Source organism: Schistocerca nitens, chromosome 7 (genome assembly GCF_023898315.1).
Source record: "Schistocerca nitens isolate TAMUIC-IGC-003100 chromosome 7, iqSchNite1.1, whole genome shotgun sequence".
Taxonomy (NCBI): Eukaryota; Metazoa; Arthropoda; class Insecta; order Orthoptera; family Acrididae; genus Schistocerca; species Schistocerca nitens.
Genome location: NC_064620.1, coordinates 388,567,930 through 388,593,648, shown reverse-complemented (window position 1 = coordinate 388,593,648; position 25,719 = coordinate 388,567,930). Strand labels below are relative to the sequence as shown.

General features: G+C 40.0%; 1 protein-coding gene across 1 annotated transcript in view; it reads right to left on the bottom strand.

Annotated features, from left to right (window-relative positions):
- LOC126195133 (transmembrane protein 234 homolog) overlaps window positions 1–20,007 on the bottom strand; it is a 36,888-nt gene extending 16,881 nt beyond the window's left edge. Inside the window, exons 1-3 of the mRNA XM_049933629.1 lie at window positions 19,590–20,007; window positions 7,491–7,642; window positions 7,255–7,321 (exon numbers count right to left, since the gene is read on the bottom strand). Coding sequence (XP_049789586.1) covers window positions 7,255–7,321; window positions 7,491–7,642; window positions 19,590–19,605 — 235 coding nt within the window. The 5' untranslated portion in view covers window positions 19,606–20,007. The remainder of the gene's footprint in view (window positions 1–7,254; window positions 7,322–7,490; window positions 7,643–19,589) is intronic.
- Between the last annotated feature and the right edge of the window lie 5,712 nt (window positions 20,008–25,719).

The window sequence follows — 25,719 nt, the reverse complement described above, 5'->3', positions numbered from 1 at the left end:
CTCACTCCAGCAATCCCCCCCCTCTTTTACTCTCAGCAGCCCTGCCTTTTACATACTCCCCAAACCCAAATCCTCAGTTCTCCCTACTGGTCATCCCATTGTGGCTGGGTACAATCCGCCCACAGAGCAAACCTCTACCTTTGTTGACCAATAACTCCAAATTATTGTCTGTAACCTGACACCCTACATTCAAGAAACTGCTCGCTTCCATCATGCCTTTTCACAGTTTCTGTCCCGTTACTCCAAACTCCTTGTAGGTTACTGTGGATGCAACATCCTAATACACCAACAACCCTCATGCCCATGGCTTTGCAGCCATGGAACACTACATTTTCCAGTGACCGCCTGCCTGAGGCCAAACCCATCCCTTTTTTCCTAATCCTCATAGCCAACCACATCCTGACCCACAATTATTTCACTTTTGAATTCCAAACCTATAACCAAATCAGTGATACTGTCATGGGTACTCACATGGCACCATCCTGTGTCAACTTATTTATAGACCATCTGGAGAAATCCTTCCTATCAAGTCAACACCTAAAACCCTTGACTGGTTCAGATGCATTGATGACATTTTCATGATTTGGACTCATGATGAGGACAACATTTATCCATATCCTCAGCACCAACTCCAAAACCTGCTCCACCTGATCCTTCTCAGCTGCATAAGCCATCTTTCTAAATGCCAATCTGCACTCTTAGACAACAGCTCCATGAGTGCATATTTTCACATCAAGTGCACCAACCACATACAGTACCTCCACTTTGACTGCTATCACCCATTCCATGTTGAAAAGCCTCTTCTTTACAGCTTTGACAGCCATCTACCTTGGAAAGCCTGATTTGACAAAATATACTGACAACCTTACCAGAACCTTTATTGACAGACAATATCCTATCCAGCTCAGCTATATACAGATCTCCCTGCCATATCATCCTCTGAGACCGGTAAATCTATTAACCACCTGTCGATAAGCACTCCTACAATCACCCAGTATCAACTTGACCTTGAAAAGCTTAACAACCTCCTCACAAGTGCTTCGATTATGATACTTACCCAGAAATCTACTCACATCAACCAAAGCAGTGTCCCTTCACCGATCCACCTATAGACTGTCCTTGTCCATCCATATTCCAACCCAGCACTCCTTTTTGTCAACCCAGATGCAAGGCCTATCCCATGCAGCCTCCTGCAGCCCAGCCACAAGCATTTCCTACCCAGTAAAAGACAGGGCCACATGTGAAAACAGCCGTTATATGTCAGCTATGTCACAATTACTGCAAAGCATTTTCTGTAGATATGATAGGTAACCAACAGTCTACTCATATGAATGGCCACCGGCAATCTGTGGTGAGCCGCAAACTTGACCATCCAGTTGCCCAACATACTGCACACCCCTATATGAGTGACTTTCAAGATCTGCTTCATTACACAGGCTGTTGCATTCTTCCTTCTGGCACACATTTCTCTGAACTACACACTTGGGAATTATCTCTCTAGAATACCCTCTGGTCTCACAATCCTGGATGACACCTCTGTTAACCCGTTTCCAACTACTTCTCTCTTTTGTCCACATCACTTCTTCTTTGTAAGATTGTGTACTGCCTCCTTCCGACATTGATCCCCCCCCCCCCCCCCCCCCCCTTTCCATGAGGGCATCACTATCGTCATCTTCCTATCTTATTCTCAATTCATGATTTAAACTGTTTTTGTAATCATCTTGTGGTTGAACCTCTTTTCTTGTCTGCATTTGCTTCCTAATACAGTATAAAGAATTGTGGTCCTGCCTTGAGCAAACACAATTTTTCTTGTTTTAGTACCCAAGCATGTTTAGGAGACGTTTCTCCACTCAGTGGGATCATTTACTCTCTTAAATAACACATAAAGAATTTATGCATTATAAAACAAAACAGCTTATGGGAACACAAGGAAAAAATTAGGAAAAAATCATTTATATTAATGCTTGGTGTCTGTTCTTTTGGACGTGTCTGAAACCACAGATGCAACATCTGGAATCTGCAGGTGTGATACATTATATATAAACTGAAACTGGAGGGGGGAGAAAGGAAAGGAAAGAAAAGGGAAGGGATTATTGATGTCAGCTGCATTGGGGCTTAATGTAAAATCAGCAGTGACAAGCGAAAATGTCTGCCGGATCGGCAGTTGTGTTAACCACTGTAACACCCAGACACAGTGTTTATAGCAATTAGTGGACTACCTTGGCATGCCTCTCGGCCAACATAAACTCCCACCAGGAGCCACCTATCCACAGTTCCTGCCGATGCCATGTCTTCCATGCTCACTACTTTGAGATTCCTGCAGGAGGTCAGACATAATCATGCATCCACACTGAAGAAGGTGGATTCATTGCCCATCAAGGCATATCAATTATATGAATGCTTGGTGTCTCTTCTTTCAGACATGGTTAATGCAACTGCCTAATAATCAGGAGATCATGGGTTCAAATCCTGGTCTGGCACACATTTATATTCGTTGCTGCTGAGTCTACATAAAGTCCCAATGCAGCTGATATCAATAATCCCTTCAATTTCCTTTCCTTTCTCCCCCCCCCCCCCCCCGCCCCCTCCACTTTAGTTGTGGATTCTGCACTGTGTCTGTTCTTTCGAACAAGTCTTCAGGACATGGACAGGGACTGTGGGTAGGTGATGCTAGGTGCGAGTGTGGGTCGGCCAAGAAGCGTGCAAAGATAGTCCACGAAGTTGTGATAAACACTGTGTCTGGGTGGTGCAGTGCTTAATGCAATTGCCTAGTACATGGGAGATCCCGGGTTCGAATCCCAGTTTAACACATTTTCCTAGCTACTCATTTAAAGGTGCCACCAATAAGGCATAGTTACAAATGAAATGCCTATATAAGTTTGTGACACCTAGAAACTGACGAACTCATGTATTGTTATTGGTTGTGGATGATTCAATGTCGTCTTGACTCTCTCTTGTGGAGGCTATGTTTCATGGGTGTTGATGGTGTGCACCACTGGTGCTCCAAAAACACACTTCAATGGATTTATAAGCAAACTGTGTGCACAAAGACAGTTGAAAAGCATGCATAAATGCTCTAAATGCACTTCCTCTGATCTGGACATCACTAAAACATTTTCAATATAGATAAAACAGAAATCAAGATCATGTATCACTTTGTCCATAAACCCTTGAAAAGTTTGGGCACTGTTGCATAGACCAAATGGCATCCTAGTAAATTCAAAAAGTCTGAATGGGGTACACTCAGCCGCTTTGGGGATGTCCTCTGGCATGACTGGTTTTTGATAGTAAGCTCGCAATACATCTATAGCAGAGAAGATGCATTTCCCATGTATGTTGTGTATGAAGTCCTCAATGCTGGGAATGTGGTATCAATCAGGAATAGTCTGTTTGTTGAGCTGATGATGATTGCCACAGGGGCACTATCCATTAGTTTTCTGTGGCAGGATGTGGAGAGGCAGATACCAGTTGCTACTAGATGGTTGACAGATTCGCTGCACCAGCATGAAGGCAAAGTCCTCATTTGCTGCTTTAAACTTATACAGTTTCAAACACAGTGGTCATGCATGGATGGTGTTGTGTAGGAGTTGTTAATATGTAGTGCACCATACTGTGTTGACTGGTGCAAGTGTGGGTGACTACTGTGTCGGCACTGTTCATATTCTGACTCCTTAGGTTGGCTGTCGTACCCAGAAGACTGTGGTGTTTGAGGTTTCAAAGTAGTCCAAAGTACGAAAAAAGTCTGCTCCTAATATCCGATACTCAGCGACTATGAATTGCCATTTGAATCAACATTGAAGACCCAGATTGGGAGCTAATGTCACCCTTTCATATGTCTGATTGGTGGAGCCACTGGCGGTAAACAGGTGACAATTGTTACGACTACCATGAGGTAGGCATTTTGCCGGGTTAACTGACACATCTGCTCCAGCGCCTGTCAAGAACCGCTATTTTGTGTATCGCTCAGTGATCTGTTGAGTCAATTGCCATCAGCTATGAGCCTTTGTCATTAAATGGCAGGTCACAATTCGTGGTCTCTGTACTAAATCATCTGTAGTACCAACATATCCTCAAGGTTGGTGGCGAGCAGCCATGACTCCAAGTTGAGCTATGGTGCCGACATTGGTTGGTACTAGAATGCACATTCACAACCAGTGCTGTGAGCTCTGCCAGATGTGCCTGTAGCGATGTAAATGTTGCTGCGGCGGGCTCTCTGGTTGTGGTGTGGCAGTTGCCTCTCTTGCACACAGATACCTTTCCACTATACGGTTGGCTGTCCGCAAGAGTGCGTCTAAAGCTCTGGCACACACCGTAAGTATCTTTTGTGCGCCCTTGGGCAGGCGTGACATCCAGATACACCTCAGTATGTTACCACTGACTGCATTATTTGCCAAAGTGCACAGACGACATAATAACTGCGATGGTGTTGGATCACCAAGCTCTTCTGTGTGCAGCAATTTCTCCAGTCTCTTGGTCTCTGACTGTTACAGTCACTGATTAGTGTGATTTTAATCGCTGAGTACCACTCCACGGCAGGGGAATCACCTGTTACTGTTCATATTCCGGCGCTATTCGTATTCTGGCTGCTTAGGACATCCTTTGCTTTGCTGGCCATCTTTTCATTTAGTGCCGCAATGAGGTAGTTGTACTTCTTCTCATCGGCAGTGACATGTGCCAACACAAACTGGCTCTCCAATTGAGCAAGCCAAAGTATTGGGCTTTGTTGCCAAAATGGAGATGGTTTCATGGATACATGGCTGACTGCTGAGATCAATGGCATCTCACTTGTGGCTGCTAGTTCTGGCACAAGTATAGTCTAGGCTCCTCTGTAAGTTGCATGAGAACTTCATAGCATGGCTGGCACGGTTGTCTTATGTGTGCATTGTGGTACAAAAGGTTTACATGTATGCTGTTGCCGACGCAGTCATTTAACTCACTAAGCAGCGTGATAATGTGGTTGTCACCATTAAATGTTTGGTATTTGTGACAAGATTTGTGTCAACATTTACAAAGCACAACTACAGAGACAATGCATAAAATACATCTCTGGTTACACATGATGACCAAAAGTAAATAAAAAGAGTAAACAACACTATGACTACATAACGTCTCATAAACTTCTTTGACAAGCAGCACTTTGCAGCAAGATAATTTGCCACTACCACTACAGATAGACTGCTACTCCTCATACAGAGGAGAAGGTGAGTAGCAGAAAGGCACAACCAAAAGACTGCTATATGTTTAAGCTTTTGGCCAAAAGGCCTTCACCTAATGTAGAAAACACTCATGACTGCTGTTTCTGACCACTGAGACCAGACCCATTGGTCAGAGGTATTGGTCATATATGTGTGTGTGTGTGTGTGTGTGTGTGTGTGTGTGTGTGTGTGTGTGTGTGTGTGTGGGAGGGGGGGTGAGAGAGAGAGGGGGAGAGAGAGAGAGAGAGAGATGTGCTTGCGTCAATGTTGTTTTTTTTTTTTTTTACTTTTTATTTATTTATTTTAGAAGAACGCCTTTTGGCAGCTCATCTGTATGCTTTCTGTTGTGGCTGTCTGCGGCTCAACATCTCCTCCATATGGTGAGTAGCAATCAATCCTTTTCATAATATTAATGTTTACTCTCTCCAACTTTTTGGTAGCTAGTTGGGTCACTCCAGTTAATATGTACAAATGTTCCAAAACTATACATAATCTTTTTTAAGTGCTCTGAAGTAATATGGTATAAAAAAACTGCATGATTCCTAATGACATCTCTTTCATGCAATGTGCTTAATGTCTCAGAGTTTTGAGGCAGCTGAGTTAAAGATAAGTTGCACCATTCAATTTTGATTCTTATTGACTCAATACATGGTTTCCATTTCCAAAAACTTATATTAAAAGGTGACCAGCTGAAAACGTTTCATCTTATATTGGCAGTAGTACAGAATAAACACGTTGCACATGTACTTATCAACTTTTCCCATACAATTTTTTTACTGTGATAATTCTATAAAGCATACTTCCCTGAACATTGACCAGTGTATCTTTTTGGGTATATATTTTAAAATCCTGTATTTGCAGTTACAATGTACACTGCCCATCAGTTGTTGAAGGCAGATGAAGTATACACAATTTGACCTCACTGGTTTTCTGGCAGTGACTGATTAATAAGGTATTTTAGAATATTCAGCCAAGTTGTTGATTCCATTTTTCTGCAAGACATTCGACAGCTGAACAAGTTGTCTTCTTCAGGTGCTGCAAGCTGTGTTATAGAGGTTACTAACTGACTGGACTTTAGTCAGACTTTTTAAATCTTTATTCACCTACTCATAAGAGCTGTTATCCCAGTAGGCTGGGAGTGGGGTAGATGGGTTCCCAGTCGAGAATATCATGGAGGGGATTTCCAGTTGATGTATTCGCCTCATAACCAAGGGAAACCTCCCAAAACCTGTGTGTGCATGTGCGTGTGCGTATCAAAGCTGCTATTTATAGTCCATTTTGACTCTTAGTGTCCACTTCCCCCCTTGATGCTCATGTTTTTTTAAGAGCTTACAGGGACATTCAGTGAAGCACACATTCTCTTAGTATTTTCTAGGTCTGATGGATGAGACACACAGTGAGATTTTGATAAACTAAATGCAGGATCCAGAGTCCTGTTGAATTTAAAATTCCATCCTGGTTTATTATGTTTTTCATCTTTTTTTCAAGAGAATCTTTAGTTACAATGTCTCAGAAGCTTGGAATTTGCACCCCGACTCTACTCTCATTACATTTCATTTCACGATTATTGTTCACATAAAATATGATGCAACCAGTAACAAGGTGCAAACACCAAGTTTCTCAGACAGCCTAGTTAATGCGTCTACCAAAATAAAGACGTTCAAAAACCCAATAAACCAAGACGGAGATTTCAGTTTAAGCAAGACCTTAGATCCAGCACTGAAGATATTGAGAATTCAGCAGTCATCTCAGCCATCAAAGCAATAGAGGACATACCAGGGGCTGGGAGTTGAATTCATCTACAAACACCATTGCTACACCGACTATACTTCATGGATCGCTGGAGTTCAGGCATGAGTACACATAGCAAAACAGCATCAGTGATCAATATATCATGCTGGAAAATTAATGCAATCAATGCCTTGGCTGAACAACGAAAAGCACGCCATCAGAATGTTATTTTCTTTACAAAAATCATGGATTATAATACGCGTTTTAAGTCATATGAAGTTCACAGATTATTCGCAGAATATGGTAAATAAGGTAAAAATATAGTTACCTGTATTTTGAAGAGCCAAAAAGTAAAACAGTGAACCACTCTGGTTTAAAAGGAAAGGTGTCATGTACTGTAAAAGATGTAAATTGAATTTACAGACAGCTATACATGATGATTACAGTTTAAAAAATCAGAAGCAAGAATAAAATGAATTGCTTGTATTAAAAAAAAATACTAGTTACTGAATATGTAGAAGACTATGAATGTCAAAGAAAAACAATCCATAGTAGTATACAAACCTTCCAGTTACTCAATAGGAATTTAACTTCTTTAAAAAACTTTTTGGTAGAGGATTTTTCACTAATGTCCTCTACCCCTGAACTTCCTTTTTTGATGAATGGATTAGTGCAGCCCCATAGAACAGCCGCAACAACAAGGCTCATTACAGATGCTGCAAATAGAAATAGTAATTTGATACAATGCGAAGGCTTTTTATTGCATAAGCGGTCATATCGTAACAAGTCTGTTTGATGTACAGCATAATATTGTGTGCTATTACAATCATTTGTTTATATCCAATGGTTCAGCAGTGAGCAATTGACAAAGGAAATAAATCAATGAATCAAAGTAGCATTGATACAGTGACTGTACACATCATGTTAGTTATCAGTCATTAAGATTGGATTTTGTCATACATTTAACACAATGCCACTCTTCTATCACAGTGTTTCTTAATGATTAGGGACAAAAGTCTTATGCTACACATAAGAAAGCTAGATTATAGACAATGTCCAAAATCAGCAAAGAGATTCTGGAAACATAGTGGCACTGATAGCTTGAGTGTCGACAACTCCAATAGTTTCAACACTTATACAGACCATGGGAAAAAATCATACAATTTCAGACTGACAAAGGACATAATTTGCAAGCTATGGCTAGGGAGGGAAAGCCTGGAGAATGGACAAAAAGTTTTACATGCTAAAAAGTAGTTATGGAAGGGGAATACAAAGCCTGGTGCAGTTACTAAGTAGCTTGTGTTTCTAAGCCAAGTGAAGAGATCAGCTATGCTGCCTATGAAGTAGGGGAATATTTTGGAGAAGAAAATTATTTTCAACTCTTGGGGTGCAGGAAGCAGCTTGCATTGCAACTTCTATTAGGCTTTAGAGTTGGTTACCAGGCAGACTCCTTGCACTGGTGTGCAGATTATTATTCAAGTAGTACAGTAAATTTTACATGAACCTTTAAAGGGAAAATGTTTAAGTAGAGCTGCGAGAATCACTAAAGAGAGGGAGACATTCACACATGGGCATGATTCATGGATCATCTCTCCCTCAGTATTATCATATTTAGTGTGGTCATTTAGAAAATGCTCCTGGTATGTACAACTTATTGACTGAAGCAGTTGTCTCACTAAATCAACATTCATAGAATCCCAATGATTTACAGTGTTTTTGGTAGGAATCTTTCATGTAAATTACTTCAAAAGAGGGAGCTGTTGCTATTATAGGGTCCAGTCACATTAATGTGACCACGGTCTGCATCTGACATCAACATGCAGTAACCACTCACTGCGGGCAGGTGGCAGCACTAGCAGTGGAGGATGTATAATGTGTGTATGTGTGTGTGGGGGGGGGGGCATGAAAAACAGTGCAGTTGCTTTTGAAATGTGGAAACAGAGTGATTTATTTGATGTTTAAAAGGTTAAGATCATTGGCTTTCACAACAAGGGTGGAAGCATTTCTGACATGGCTACATTTGTAGCCTTTCACATCCCACTGTAGTTGATGTATACTGCGCATGGAAAAATAGCGCTATCCAAAACACTTGCCAAGACAACTGTGGTGCGCCATGGGCCATAGACGACAGGGGTGAACTATGGCTATGGAGATGTGTACGGGTGAATAGACATGCAAATGTTGAGCAACTGACTGGCCAGATGAACCAAGGGGCCACCAACAGTGTCTCCTCAACATATGTTCAGTGAATGTTGCTGTGATTGGGCCTCCACAGCAGGCACCTGGTTCGTGCACCCATGCTGACTCCTGTTCATCAGCAATGAAGGATGGAATTTGCACACCAATACTGCAGCACTGAGTGGTGTCAAGTGGCTTTCTCACATGAATCAAATTTTATGCTCCATTGGACAAATGGCCGTTTGCCTGTACAGCCCTGCAACAGTAATCAGAAGGGTCCAGGCCAGAGGAGGGAACATTATCAACTGGGGTACATTTGTGTGGCATTCTCAGGGTGATCTCATCATTCTGAAAAGGACAGTGGATGAGCACAAGGACTTGTCTATCCTTAGAGATCATGTTTTTTTCTTTCTTTCTTTCTTTTTTTTTTTTCTCGGCATGATGGTATGTACCAGCAGGCAACATGTCATACAGCTTGAAGTGTACATGCATGATCTGAAGAGCACTAGGACGAGTTTACTGTACTCGCCTGGACACCAAACGCCCATGTCATGTATAATCATCGGAGAAACCTAGCGCAGCTGGCCATAGCACTGGAGTTGGCACAGCTCAACATTGTTTTCAGTACCTTCCAGAATGTTGCTGACTCTCTTCCTGCATGTCTGTGCTGCAAAAGTTGGTTATTCAGACTTCTGACAGGTGGTTACATTAATGTGACTGAACCATGTATAACCTGAATGTGTAAACAGCAGTACACTTGTTTCCTGAAGTTTGTGGCTGGTGACGTAACAGAGTAACATGATTCAAAAGATGTAGATGTACAAACAAATGTATGTTCAACACGCCAAAAGTCAATCAATCATGTACTCATTGTTGCTGTTGAGTTACGTCATATTTACACAAAAAATATGTTTGAAGTTATAATTATTTCATTATTTTTGTGGACAGTGGTATGATATGTTACATCACTTGGTGTCAAACATTTACTAATATTTCTCAGACCTTTATTATGAAATATAAGCTTGTTATGTGTCATAACTAAAATCCTTTGCATGTGTGAAGTGTGTTGAATGAGCATATTTAATATGGTATTGTATCACCTACAACTCATCATACAGCTGCAATTTTTTATTGAACTTATGTGTAGAACTCTTGAGTTGATTGTACCATTTTTCATGAAGTGCAACACTTGTGAGGCAAAACATTATGACTGCATGCTTAATGGCATGTTGGTCCATCTGTGGAATGCAGTACAGCATCAATTTTGTATGGCACTGATTCAATAATTCCTACATAGATTTTCAGTAGTATGTCACACCAGATTAGGTTGCACAATTCCTGTAAATTATGAGCCAGTGTTTTGTGGGCACCGAACTGGCATCCAGTAGCACCCCTGATGTGTTCTATCATTTCAGATCTGGCAAATATGGTGTATACGGCATCAATGTCAGTCCACTATCGTGCTCCTCAAGCCACTGTAGCACAATTCTAGCCTTGTGATGTGGACAGTTATGCCAGGAAATGCCATCACCATCACAAAAAACATCAAGCATGAAGGGGAGCAGGTGGTCTACAATAACATTCACATAATCCACAGCTGTCATTGGCATTCACTTACTACGACGGGTCCTATGGCCCATTGCATTGTAATTGACAATGTCACTGCATTAGCATAGACACATTTAGGGGTCATCTACTGCAGAGCCCCATGTTCAACAATTTGTGCTGCATGATGTGCTCTGAAATACTAGTGCCTGCACCAGCACTGTTCGCTTGTCATCAGATCTGCCACAGATCGCCACGTCTCTTGCTTTGCAGAGTGGGCGAGCTTCTGACTGCCACATTCTCTGATGAAGTAAGGACATCTGACTCCTTGTTCTTTGCTTGTGGATTCAGTGCCTTTCAACCACTTGCTACAAATGCTCAGGATAGTAGCATGCGAACAGCTTCACCATTTCTGACAAGCTCGTTCCCTGGCACTGGGCTATAATAATCTGCTTTTGTTAAAATCACTAACGTCAGTGTGTTTCCCATTTGAAGCCCTTATCATCAATAGAATTGTTCCCTGTTTGTCTCTGGTCCATTTATATACTTCCCTTACAGTGTCGAATGCCCACGACAACACCAGGTGGCATTCAATTTTGTGCTAGTCAGTGGTTATAATGATTTAACTAGTCACTGCAAGTCAATAATGATGGTGAAGAGCAACTGCACCGGATTATTTGCTCTAATAATAAGCAGGGACTTTCATAATTGCTAAAATTAGTTTTTGTAGTTTTCTGTATATTTTCTCATTCGAAGGAGGGGGCACATCAGTGGTTCTGAAGTACCCTTAATGCCTAAACATAATACTTGTGAGAACTGGGTTGGTGTCATCTATGAACGTGGATTCCTGGTTAGTGAACAGCATCTCTGCAATAGAAGGAACTTATTCACCTAGAATATCCAGAAAATCCTTGACTATTGTTGATCCTTAAAGAGTATTTGGAGAGTTATTATAGTTATTAAGACACATGAACAGCAGGTTTCAAGTCTTCATCCAGCAATAAAGATTTTTTATCTGCTATTTCTAAAACATTTCTAATGCAAGCCTGGATGTTTCCCTCACTAAGATTGTGATGAATATTCTCATAACTTCTTTTCCAACCTGAACACATATTCTGCTTCTAATAACTGTGGACTCAACAAAATGTTAATCCCTCTAGTTCCCCCTCCTTCATTACATTAAGTAGCTACAGGACCACGATAATACTATAAAACTGTAATCTGTACCATAACAGAGCTATATCCACAATGAACAGTGAAAATGAAATTTCATGTGGCTAGGGCCTCCTATTGGGCAGACTGGTCATCTGGTGCAAGTCTTTTGGACTGACGCCACTTCAGCGACTTGCGTGTCGATGGGGATGATATGATGAGTAAGACAACACAACACTCAGTCCATGAGTGGAAAAAATCTCCGAGCCAGCCAGGAATCGAACCCTGGCCTCTTTGCGTAGCATTCGGCCGTGCTGAACACTCAGCTATCAAGGCGGACACAATGAATAGTGCAAAGTACCATAGATGGAAGTGTTTGGGTGTCCACTGTTCATACATCCAACTTCTTGCTGAAAACAATGCAAAGGATTAGTCATTGGACCATATTACTCTTTTCCAACCAGAAGAGTTCCATGTTGCAACTTCTTTCTGGCATCTGAGTTTTTACAGGATGGCCTTTATTGTGATCTTAGCCTTGGAGTCCGTATCCAGCAGCAGTAATCCACTCTGTGTACTTCTCATTTACTATAATAAAAAAAATATATGTTTTGAGATGCTGACAGTTCAAACACCATTATCTCAAAGTTCATTAGTATAAGTACTTTCAATTTTGGTGTTCTCGTCATACACCTCCTATGTTAAAATTACCTCAGATCTCATTGCTCTTGATACAAGTAAAATACTGGTAATCATTGATACAACTGCAGCAACTTAATGCACTCGAACAAAACATCTTTATGAAAATTCATGTGTCTTTGCCAGTTTACCTCATCTACACCTCACCAACTGCACAAATAAATAGAACTACTATATCATCATATGGCATGAAGGCACTGCACTCTAGAATATAGGAAATTGTCCTTTCCCATAACCATATGTTTAAACTTCCTTGTTTTGTTTGTCGTTGTCTTCAGTCCTGAGACTGGTTTGATGCAGCTCTCCATGCTACTCTATCCTGTGCAAGCTTCTTCATCTCCCAGTACTTACTGCAACCTACATCCTTCTGAATCTGCTTAGTGTATTCATCTCTTGGTCTCCCTCTACGATTTTTACCCTCCACGCTGCCCTCCAATGCTAAATTTGTGATCCCTTGATGCCTCAGAACATGTCCCACGAACCATCCCTTCTTCTAGTCAAGATTTGCCACAAATTATTCTCCTCCCCAATTCTATTCAGTACCTCCTCATTAGTTACCTGAACTACCCAACTAATCTTCAGTATTCTTCTGTAGCACCACATTTCGAAAGCTTCTATTCTCTTCTTTTCTAAACTATTTATTGTCCACGTTTCACATCCATATGTGCCTACACTCCATACAAATACTTTAAGAAAAGGCTTCCTGACACTTAAATCTATACTCGATGTTAACAAATTTCTCTTCGTCAGAAACACTTTTTCTTGTCATTGCCACTCTACATTTTGTATCCTTCCTACTTCGACAATCCTCAGTTACTTTTCTCTCCAAATAGAAAAACATCATCTACTACTTTAAGTGTCTTATTTCCGAATCTATAATCTATTAACCACTGCATCACCAGATTTAATTAGACTACATTCCATTCTCCTCGTTTTGCTTTTGTTGATGTTCATCTTATATCCTCCTCTCAAGACACTGTCCATTCCGTTCAGCTGCTCTTCCAGGTCCTTTGCTGTCTCTGGCAGAATTACAATGTCATCGGCAAACCTCAAAGTTTTTATTTCTTCTCCATGGATTTTAATTCCTACTCCAAATTTTTCTTTTTTTTCCTTTACTGCTTGCTCAAAGTACAGATTGAATAACATCAAGGATAGTCTACAACCCTGTCTCACTCCCTTCCCAACCACTGCTTCCCTTCGGTGCCCCTTGACCTGTATAACTGCCATCTGGTTTCTATACAAAATGTAAATAGCCTTTTGCTCCCTGTATTGTACCCCTGCCACCTTCAGAATTTGAAAGAGAGTATTCCAGTCAACATTGTCAAAAGCTTTCTCTAAGTCTACAAATGCTAGAAATGTAGGTTTACCTTTCCTTAATCTATTTTCTAAGATGACTTGAGTCAGTATTGCCTCCCGTGTTCCAACATTTCTGCAGACTCCGAACTGATCTTCGCCGAGGTCGGCTTCTACGAGTTTTTCCATTCGTCTGTAAAGAACATGCGTTAGTATTTTGCAGCTGTGACTTAAAACTGATAGTTCGGTAATTTTCACATCTGTCAACACCTGCTTTCTTTGGGATTGGAATTATTACATTCTTCTTGAAGTCTGAGGGTATTTCTCCTGTCTCATACATCTTGCTCACCAGATGGTAGAGTTTTGTCAGGACTGGCTCTCCCAAGGCCGTCAGTAGTTCCAATGGAATGTTGTCTACTCCTGGGGCCTTGTTTCGACTCAGGTCTTTCAGTGCTCTGTCAAACTCTTCACACAGTATTGTACCTCCCATTTCATCTTCTTCTACATCCTCTTCCATTTCCATAATATTGTACTCGAGTACATTGCCTTTGTATAGACCCTCTATATACTCCTTCCACCTTTCTGCTTTCCCTTCTTTGCTTAGAACTGGGTTTCCATCTGAGCTCTTGATATTCATACAAGTGGCTCTCTTTTCTCCAAAGGTCTCTTTAATTTTCCTGTAGGCAGTATCTATCTTACCCCTAGTGCGATCAGCCTCTACATCCTTACATTTGTCCTCTAGCCATCCCTGCTTAGCCATTTTGCACTTCCTGTCGATCTCATTTTTGAGACGTTTATATTCCCTTTTGCCTGCTTCATTTACTGCATTTTTATATTTTCTCCTTTCATCAATTAAATTCAATAATTCTTCTGTTACCCAAGGATTTCTACTAGCCCTCGTGTTTTTACCTACTTGATCCTCTGCTGCCTTCACTACTTCATCCCTCAGAGCTGCCCATTCTTCTTCTACTGTATTTCTTTCCCCCATTCCTGTCAATAGTTCCCTTATGCTCTCCCTGAAACTCTGTACAACCTGTGGTTTAGTCAGTTTATCCAGGTCCCATCTCCTTAAATTCCCACCTTTTTGCAGTTTCTTCAGTTTTAATCTACAGTTCATAACCAATAGATTCCTTACGTCTCACATATTGTATGCTGATAATTGCAGGTCTGTGGGTGTCACAAAATTAAAATTTAATTACCTATAATTCTGAAACTGTTAAATTCATTATCTGATAACTACAAGTACATATAAAGAATGCTGTCATTGTTTGGCTTTTACAGATTACTTATTGGAAGGTATTGATAAATTTTAACAGTTAATATTTTGATAACCACATTGGAAAACAAACTGACTGCTGAAAACATGAGCTCTTTACATGCATACGGTATTCTTTCTTTTTTGTGTGTGTATCGAATATTTTATGATGAGACTAATCTTCTGACTCAACCATTTTCTCATAGTTAAATAGGGTCATTGACTCTTGGTGCTCATCAGTTATATTTTAGATATGTGCCTTGGGAATGTTGGAAACAGATGCTAGCATCATGCATGTTGGTAGGTACTGAGACCTTTCTTCAAAGTTGGAAGGGGAGTATGTGTATAAATTCAGATGCTCCTCTGTAATGATCTGAAATTAACTTGCTTTTCTTGAAGTATATCTCCCCTCTCGATATCTTGTTTCTTCTCTTGATAGGCTTCATTTTCTTAGCAGTTTGGTCTGCGCTGAAAATTTAATCATGCTTATCTGTTTCCAAAAAGCTACTACATAACATACACAACTCTTCTAAGGGGGGGGGGGGATGATATACAGTTTCAGATCATAAAATATTGAAACATCACTTTGTAGTAATAATTCGGCAATTAAATCTATCAGTACAGATTGTTTGACAGTTCACAGCAGACTACCTCATCTGCTCTTTCCTTCACAACATAGCAGATTGTCACCAGGTGCACTATTCCATGTAGTGCAGTGTATCTCCGAGGCCAGAGGGCAACTTCATGGAGTTATCACCAAACCAGCAGGTGCCGCAAATAGTGGCTGAATTGCCAGTGTTGCCTGATCTTGTAGAAATGCTGTAGCCATCCTCACTCAATTACATGCACAGGCAATATGAAATCCCCATAGAATATTTATGTCCAAACTCACTAAATCCACTAACTGTATGTTTGTTGATCGTCATTCGTCAGCATTATAAACACTGTCAATACATCACATTGCCACTACGCTACATAAACTGTCGAATTCACTAGATGTTACTCAACGAAAATGTGGGTGATAACAGTTGCTGGAAGCTATTACATACTCAAATTCAACGTGCATAATGAACATCAGGTAGTGTAATACTTGGCGACTTAAATAATTTTGTGTGCATAACTGGAGAATAATGCTCACTTGTCTCATGATATCTCATTTTTTCTAGATCCTAGTATAAATAACTTTCAAGCATGTGCAACAAGTTAAGAAATACATTGGTGTAGTGAAGCAGTTTTAATAGAATGTTTCTGTATATCGCACTAGCTATTAACTGGTCGTAATGATGGTAAGTGTTATGAAGAATCCGAAGTTAAAGTTGGTCCCATACTCAGTGTTAAGTTTAAATGACAGAACCAAATTGCTCTCCTGCTTTCTGCCAATGACATAAAGAGATATATTGCCAGTCTCTTGCTCCAACCGGTTAACAAAATTCCAAATGCGAGTTTATACGGTGTGCATTAGTGCAGTAATTGTTAGTGCCATGTAGTGTTGATTCAAATGCGTACAGAATGTAAGGCATGAAGAAAGTGATAGCTCGCTGCTGTTGCACACCTCACTCTTCCCAGGTAGTTTTAGGATGCAGCCACCATACCTAACATCCCCATCTGACAGTCTGAATACCATCACTTTTCGCTGCTCCATTAAACACTGTGGAAGTCCTTGGGAGTTAAATACGGACAATGGTCCAATGCCTGATAATATGGATATGTAATTCATAACCTCTCCTCCAGTTTCTGATGATGAATATTTCTTCTACCTTCAAAACTCAGACCAGTTACCTTCAAGTTAAGAGTTGTCAACTATTGTGTCTCAGCATCCTCATCTGAAGAGCCACAGGGTGTGACATTAAACATAGGAATTTTCTTTTCTCTCTTTATGCTAAATGATCAATTGTATATACCTTTTAATCATAAATTACATCCCAAAGTTGCTATTTGAAAAATAATAGAATCCTAAAATATTTTTCCATGTCAGGATGAATATGAAACAATAATTTATAAAAGTGGGTGATACTACATACTATTAATGTTTTCTAAGTGACTCCTTGGCTGCTTTATTTCCTACTTTATGTCTGTTAGCAACTTGTTCCAAGAGTTCTGCATCAGTATACAGATCCCACTGCGGATTCTAGACAAGGTTGTGTATACATGACTGGCAACCTCGTATGTACAGTATTCATACACTGAGTACTGAGAATTAGATGGCAACTCATCTGTTATGGTTTTGATTATTAGATACAAATTATATGAAAGAGCAACACTAATATCATTGAAGTGGAATTTCATATTTCTCTGAGAGCATTGGCATGCTCTCTTGTATTCACTGGTGCACACAGTAATCACTGATGATGGTGAATAAAGTACTTATTCAATTCTGATATATTAATGTACAGACTATTAGTATATAAAACAATGAGTGATATCCCCCATAACATGCTAACATTTTCCTCTTCTGTGCAGAACTGCCATAAAGTGCTCTGTGATAAATGAAACTAGGCCTGTGTTTAATTGGTTTTCATTGTTCTGTCATCTAGATACACTAAGGAATTTAAAACATCAGGTGTGTCGGCACTTGCCTCTCTTGTATGGTTCTGGAACTGTCAAAAGTATTAAAAAAACTTGCAAGCTATGGCATTTGTAATTCACAGACATGCTTTAAAAGGATAAAATCATATTTCAGCAGTAACAGAAGGCAGGATATGACAACAGAATCTTGATGCAGATCTGAAATCAGGCATATTAAGTATGGTGTACATCAAGGATCTGTACTTGGCCCACTCTCTTTACCTATTTGTAAACAATATTCAAGGTAAGAAGGATATAGGCTAAAAAGTATTGAATGCTTCTAACATGAAACTAGTGGATATTGAAGAAAATCTGGAAACATGGGAAAGAATTGCTTTCATGGTAGCAAATAATACAGCACAGTGGCCCATACAGCAATATTTAACTATAAATCGAAAAAAGACAATGTTCATGGTGCTCACACACTGAGAAAAGGAAGATCACATAGATATACTCATATATGAAACAAGACTGGAAGAAGTTAAAAGATTTTTGGGAATTACATCCACCAGTAAGCTTCAACGGAGATAACTTATGGACAATGTCTGTTGCAAATTAAACACCATTAATACTTATAATGAAACAACTAGCAGATTATGCTAACAAAAAACTTCTATGTACAGAGTACCATGCATTATTTGAACCACACTTACAGTATGGAATTACTGTTCGGGGAAACTCCTTCAGCAATAACACAAAAAGAATTTCTGTATTGCAGGCAAAAGGCCATTAGGAACATTTTCAATAAAACAACAAATCTATGATTCATGTAGGGCTGCATTCTGTAATCTAAAAATGACTTTTCCATCATGTACATACATGAAACAATGATTTTATTCACAAATGGCAGTACATTACTAGAAAGAAATGCAGATGGTCATTCACAAGATATAAACGCCACCTGAGATGAATACCCATGACTAGTAAAGCATCATCTCAAGAGTCTACAGTACAGCATAAGCAAAAGGATATTAAAAAAAACTTCTACACAATTCAGCATCATCATGTAAATGAATTATTTAGTGGAGAAAGAATTTAACAGTGTGGAGTGAGGAATGCTATTGTAACTGGTATGTATGTACTGTAATCAATTGAAAATATTGTAGTATGATGTACGTAAATAGACCTTACGTGTTGTTTCATATTGTAATATGTAGGCTAATGTTTTTAAGATTTTAGGTTAAGCTGATCTGTATCACAGACATACAAATTGTACATAATGAAATTGCATAAAAATCAATAAATCTTAATCTCTCGCGCACATGGGCATTTGATGTTGGTTTGTCAGTGTGTAATAAGCATTTTTATACCTGTAAAGAATTGAAGAGTTTGCCGTGAGAATTTTGTGTACAGCTATCTGATGCTGTATTATTATGGATTTATTATTTACAAATGCTAGAAGCATTCTACTCTATAATAATCACAATCCAACAACGCAGTATTTTCATTGTGAGATGTTATAAGTTTCAGTATTAAAAGTATTCAGTTGTAAACAAAAGGAGATTTCAACAGCATAATTCTTTCTGTTTTATTAGAATGTAACTTTATTACTAAGACCACTACTATATAGTGTACACATTATTAATTAAATATGAGTGGTACCGAATTTATTATTACAAATAATCGGAGCATTCGTAAGTAAGCGGTGTATACAAGTCGTGCACCAAAACATCAGAATATTTCTCAGTTGTCTGTCACTATTCGGAAAAATTTCTGAAACACGGGTTTGGCAAAGTGGCATTTAAAGTGCCTTGATGGCGAGTTATGAAGGGGACCCTACCACATAAACTGCATTCTTTTATTTTTTAACAACTGCATAACTAAACTGTCTACAAACACTAAACACAAGATATTTCTACATTTCGCCAAGGCAGCACAGCACAACAAAACCTTCTGCAGTACGAGTGACGACTGCGTGAAATACACAACCTTCTTAAAACAAAACAAAACAAAACAAAAAAAAAGGAGATGTCACTCACATGTTGTCCCACCCATTTTGCGATGTTAGAAATGGTAACTGCTATCCAAACAAAACAACCATTGTAGCCTGTTCTTACAATGTGTGAACTGTGAAATTAATTGGTAAGTGCTAATAGTAATCTGAACACTGCGATATCAAAGGAAAAATCAAGTCAATTTGTAGCCTCAAATTATCATCTCAGAAACTTATTTCAAAATACGCAGATAATAAAAAACGCCTTTCCCTTAGATAGGCTCTTAATTGTGGACTGGACTGCGAAGAACAGTAAATCCTACACGTTCCCTCATCGTTTAAGCAAACTGCTACGCATCCCCTATTTGCCTGGCACTTGGTGCTGCGTTTATTATGAATTTATGATGAAAAGGTGACAGAAGAAGAAAACACAAAGCCGACTGTGGGTAAAAAAAAATACCAGAAATACTGGGTGATCAAAAAGTCAGTATAAATTTAAAAACTGAATAAGTCACGGAATAATGTAGACAGAGAGGTACGAACTGACACACATGACATAGGTTTTTATTAGAATCAAAAAAATACAAAAGTTCAAAAAATGTCCGACAGATGGCCCTTCATCTGATAAGAATAGCAATAATTAGCATAACAAAGTAAGACAAAGCAAAGATGATGTTCTTTACAGGAAATGCTCAATACGTCCACCATCATTCCTCAACAATAGCTGTAGTCGAGGAATAATGTTGTTAACAGCACTGTAAAGCATGTCCGGAGCTATGTTGAGGCATTGGCGTCGGATGTTGTCTTTCAGCATCCCTGGAGATGTTGGTCGATCACGATACACTTGGAACTTCAGGTAACCCCAAAGCCAATAATTGCACGGACTGAGGTCTAGGGACCTGGGAGGCCAAGCATGACGAAAGTGGCGGCTGAGCACACGATCATCACCAAACAACGCGCGCAAGAGATCTGTCGGACGTTTTGTGAACTTTTTTTTGTTTTTTTTTGTTCTAATAAAACCCCATGTCATTCCAAGCATGTGTGTCAATTTTTACGTCTCTATCTACATTATTCCGTGGTTTATTAAGTTTTCAAAATTATACCGACTTTTTGATCAACCGGTACATTGTGACGGTGACGTTTTGTTTGCAAATTTCAGGTCACAGCAAGATTTTCGATTTTATCCACGGGAAACTGCTGCTACAAGGTTGGTAATACATTTCGTTAGGTGGTAGCAGGTGACTTATATTCCAGTTTGAACAATTTAATTTCTCATGTCAGTGATTAATGATTATTTCAAAAACAGAGATATTTAACGGAAGCTCTTAGTCGTTGTATCATGGATTATTTTATAAAAAAGTTATATACAAAACTTTAATCATACAAGGTTACATATAGATTGGCCCATAGGGCACAGTGTTTTCCGCTGCGAGATGGGCGCTGTGCATCAAACTGATCACATCGCTTGTTCATAAATTATTTATTAAATTTCATTAACACAGCACTTTATAAATGGAAAATATCCTTAAAGGAAGCCAAAGATGACAAAAGAGCACAACAACAATATAAATGTTAATCATTCGATTTGCTTATCGTTAATTTCAGGCTGTGGTAATAAGTGATCAAGTCACTTTTTCATTAGCTTCTTAATAAATCTCACTAATTAAACTCAGTATAAGTGACATATGTCTTTACAGAAAGGCAAAAGTTGACATTAAAACACAACAACAATGATAATATTACTCATTCATTTGTTTCATCACTTTTGGACTGTGGTAACTTTAGAGGAATTTTAACGAAGTCAGAACAGAAAGTTTCAGTGTGCGTCAAGCAGATTGGCTTGTGATACATTTTACAATAATATTTTGTCAGTCTTTTCCTTACTGTGCAGGTATTTCGCCTTTTCCTCTTGATCCCAGTTCCTTTTCTGTATTACTGTTTCTGTCTTCTGCTTTTTCTTTGCACTCTGACCTATAACATTGTAGCCTCAGATGAAGGTCCGTGTGACTTCCTGAGTTGTCCAAGCTTTTTCGAGCTAAGTGAGGTAGAAGTAATGCAAGATGCAATTGTTTCAGGAATCCTTTTTTTTTGCTACAATTCTCATTGTTGCCACAAGAAATTACTTGCGCGTTAACTGCACTCGTACTGATCCCTGCAAAAAGTATAACCATGGGCGAATAGCGCACATTTCTTGCAACATTGTACAAAGTAGTAAACTTATATGTTAGCGTCGACTCCACCTTTGGCGCTATTGTAAAATGTTGCAATGGGCAGATTCCGTTTATCTCCAGTGTCAGAATCTATTGAATTATCTTCATGCAAACTTGATGCCAAAATCACATCCTTCCCATTTTAGGAACATTAGAGACAAAGACATCGTCAGGAGCGCCCCACGGAAGTGTGATAGGACCACTGTTGTTCTCCATGTACACAAATATTGGGCGAACAAGGTGGGCAGTAGTCTGCGGTTATTTGCATACGTGATGCCGTGGTGTACGGTAACGTGTCGAAGCTGAGTGACTGTAGGAAGAGACAAGACCACTTAGACAAAATTTCCTGTTGATGCAGTAATGGCAGCTAGCCCTAAATGTGGAAAGATGTAAGTTAATTTGGATGAGTAGGAAAAACAAACCTGCAACGTCCGGATACAATATTACTAGTGTCCAGTTTGACACAGTCAAGTCATTTAAATATCTGGGCGTAACATTGCAAAGTGCTACGAGGTGGAACGAGCATGTGAAAACTGTGGGGGGATGGCAAATGGTCGACTTCGGTTTATTGGGAGAGTTTTAAGAAAGAGTGGTTCGCCTGTAAAGGAGACCGCCTATAGGACGCTAGTGCATACTGGTCTAGTATGATTTAAGGAAGACATGGAAGTAATTCAGAAGAGGGCTGCTAGATTTGTTACCAGTAGGTTCAAACAAAATTTAAGTGTTACGGAGATGCCTTGAGATCTCTGGAGGGAAGGTGGCATTCTTTTCGAGAAACACTATTGAGAAAATTTAGAGAACCAGCATTTAAAGCTGACTGTCCAACGATTCTGCTCCCGCCAAATACACCCTGCAGAAGGACCAAGAGGGTAAATACTAGAAGTTGGGTGCATACAGAGTCGTAGGGACTGTCGTTTTTCCCTTGCTCTATTTGCGAGTGGAACAGGAGAGGAAATGACAAGTAGTGGTACACCAGACCCTCCACCACGCACCTTACGGTGGCTAGAGGAGTATCTATGTAGATGTAGACATAAAAAACTAGAGTGCAGTCTTTCTTGAAGCCAAAAAGTGAACTGTGGACAGCCCTTCCTGTAATGGTAGCACAATCCAGAGGAACTTCACACTTAATTTTCATCGTTCCAACAAAGGAAAAAAATTCCTTTCTAACTCTTCTATCAGTTGTCTGCTGTTACATTTTGACCGAATTGATAAGTAAGTTCAAACAGTCACAGAGAAATATCTGAAGATTTATTGTTTATATGGTATAATCCTTCTGGCTGCAACCCAGCGTATACAGGGCGTTACAAAAAGGTACTGCCAAACTTTCAGGAAACATTCCTCAAACACAAAGAAAGGAAATATGTTATGTGGACATGTGTCCGGAAATGCTTACTTTCCATGTTAGAGCTCATTTTATTATTTCTCTTCAAATCACATTAATCATGGAATGGAAACACACAGCAACAGAACGTACCAGCGTGACTTCAAACACTTTGTTACAGGAAATGTTCAAAATGTTCTCCGTTAGTGAGGATACATGCATCCACCCTCCGTCGCATGGAATCCCTGATGCGCTGATGCAGGCCTGGAGAATGGCGTATTGTATCACAGCCGTCCACAATACGAGCACGATGAGTCTCTACATTTGGTACTGGGGTTGCAAAGACAAGAGCTTTCAAATGCCCCCATAAATGAAAGTCAAGAGGGTTGAGGTCAGGAGAGCGTGGAGGCCATGGAATTGGTCCGCCTCTACCAATCCATCAGTCACCGAATCTATTGTTGAGAAGCGTATGAATACTTCGACTGAAATGTGCAGGAGCTCCAACGTGCATGAACCACATGTGGTGTCGTACTTGTAAAGGCACATGTTCTAGCAGCATAGATAGAGTATCCCGTATGAAATCATGATAACGTGCTCCATTGAGCGTAGGTGGAAGAACATGGGGCCCAATCAAGACATCACCAACAATGGCTGCCCAAACGTTCACAGAAAATCTGTGTTGCTGACGTGATTGCACAATTGCGTGCGGATTCTCGTCAGCCCACACATGTTGACTGTGAAAATTTACAATTTGCTCACGTTGGAATGACGCCTCATCCGTAAAGAGAACATTTGCACTGAAATGAGGATTGACATTGTTGGATGAACCATTCGCAGAAGTGTACCCGTGGAGGCCAATCAGCTGCTGATAGTGCCTGCACACGCTGTTCATGGTACTGAAACAACTGGTTCTCCCGTAGCACTCTCCATACAATGACGTGGTCAACGTTACCTTGTACTGCAGCAACTTCTCTGACGTTGACATTAGGGTCAACTGCACGAAGAATTGCCTCGTCCATTGCAGGTGTCCTCGTCGTTCTAGGTCTTCCCCAGTCGCGAGTCATAGGCTGGAATGTTCCGTGCTCCCTAAGACGCCGATCAATTGCTTCGAATGTCTTCCTGTCGGGACACCTTCATTCTGGAAATCTGTCTCGATACAAACGTACCGCGCCACGGCTATTGCCCCGTGCTAATCCATACATCAAATGGGCATCTGCCAACTCCGCATTTGTAAACATTGCACTGACTGCAAAACCACGTTCGTGATGAACACTAACCTGTTGATGCTACGTACTGATGTGCTTGATGCTAGTACTGTAGAGCAATGAGTCGCATGTCAACACAAGCACCGAAGTCAACATTACCTTCCTTCAATAGGGCCAACTGGCGGTGAATCGAGGAAGTACAGTACATACTGACGAAACTAAAATGAGCTCTAACATGGAAATTAAGCGTTTCCGGACACATGTCCACATAACATCTTTTCTTTATTTGTGTGTGAGGAATGTTTCCTGAAAGTTTGGCCGTACCTTTTTGTAACACCCTGTATTTCCAAACTATGGAGGTAAAATACTTGAAAATCTTCCTGGTTTCCTGGGTATGTGTTGGAGAAAAATGCACCTTCCATGGAATCCTTCCAGTTCCTCATCTACTATAACATTTTTCCGATGGTGTAGGAATTCTAGCAGTTCTGCACGAACATAAAAAATAATTACAAAATTGCTGTAATGTTGTCTGTCTCCTTTCATCGCGAATCACATGACTGTCAAATCTAAGGCAGCACATAATGGCTTTGCAACGTCTTATGTTAATTATGAGGAGAAATTTTGTCAATGCCACACCATCAGTTCCCCACAGATCCTCTGAGCATTGTGTGTTACTTCTGTTAACACTAGCTAAGAAACCGATGAAGGCTTTCAATTCAGTAACATCTACTGGTTTTATGTCGCTCACATGCTAAAATGAAGTTTTGATGCTCTGAATATACTGATTTGTATACAAAACTATGCTGTCACATCATTGGCCGGTGTTGAAGTTACTGTAAAATTCTTCGCGCTATCAACTGTGACGTTTATTACTAGAGTACATACATGGTGTCTTTTCTATCCCATCTGTGCACTGGTTGCCACATAATGATTGACTGATATGACTTGTATGAGTTGGGGAAATAGTTTTGGTGGATGGACGGCAGCTTCTGGGGGTCGCTAGCAAAGAAAAAGTGATCGTGTATATGAGTGCATTATGAGGAAACAGTCGAAAGGGAACGCAGAGTCGTCAGCTATTCCGTCAGTGTGAGAGACGAGTCTAAATGTAGAGCTTGTGAATGACCTTCGGACTGTAGTTTGGACACCTACGCCAACGCCGAAAAAACTCTTCCAGTTTGCTTATGTTGTAACTGCCTTTTATTTAAAATCATCCAGTGTTGTGCTATCCGCCGTAAGAATATGATTTACAACATGCAACGTCTAGTTTCCTGCGAAAGGCCATGGATCAGAACTTCTTAATATCAGTTTAGAACATGGCACAGGCCTCGAAGTCATTGCAGAAAAAAACATGTTTGGCATTGTAGAAAAGCGTGTTAGAAAACAGTGTTTGAAACAACTAAACAGGACCAGAGGGATTTAGTAGTCTGCAGGATACGATCA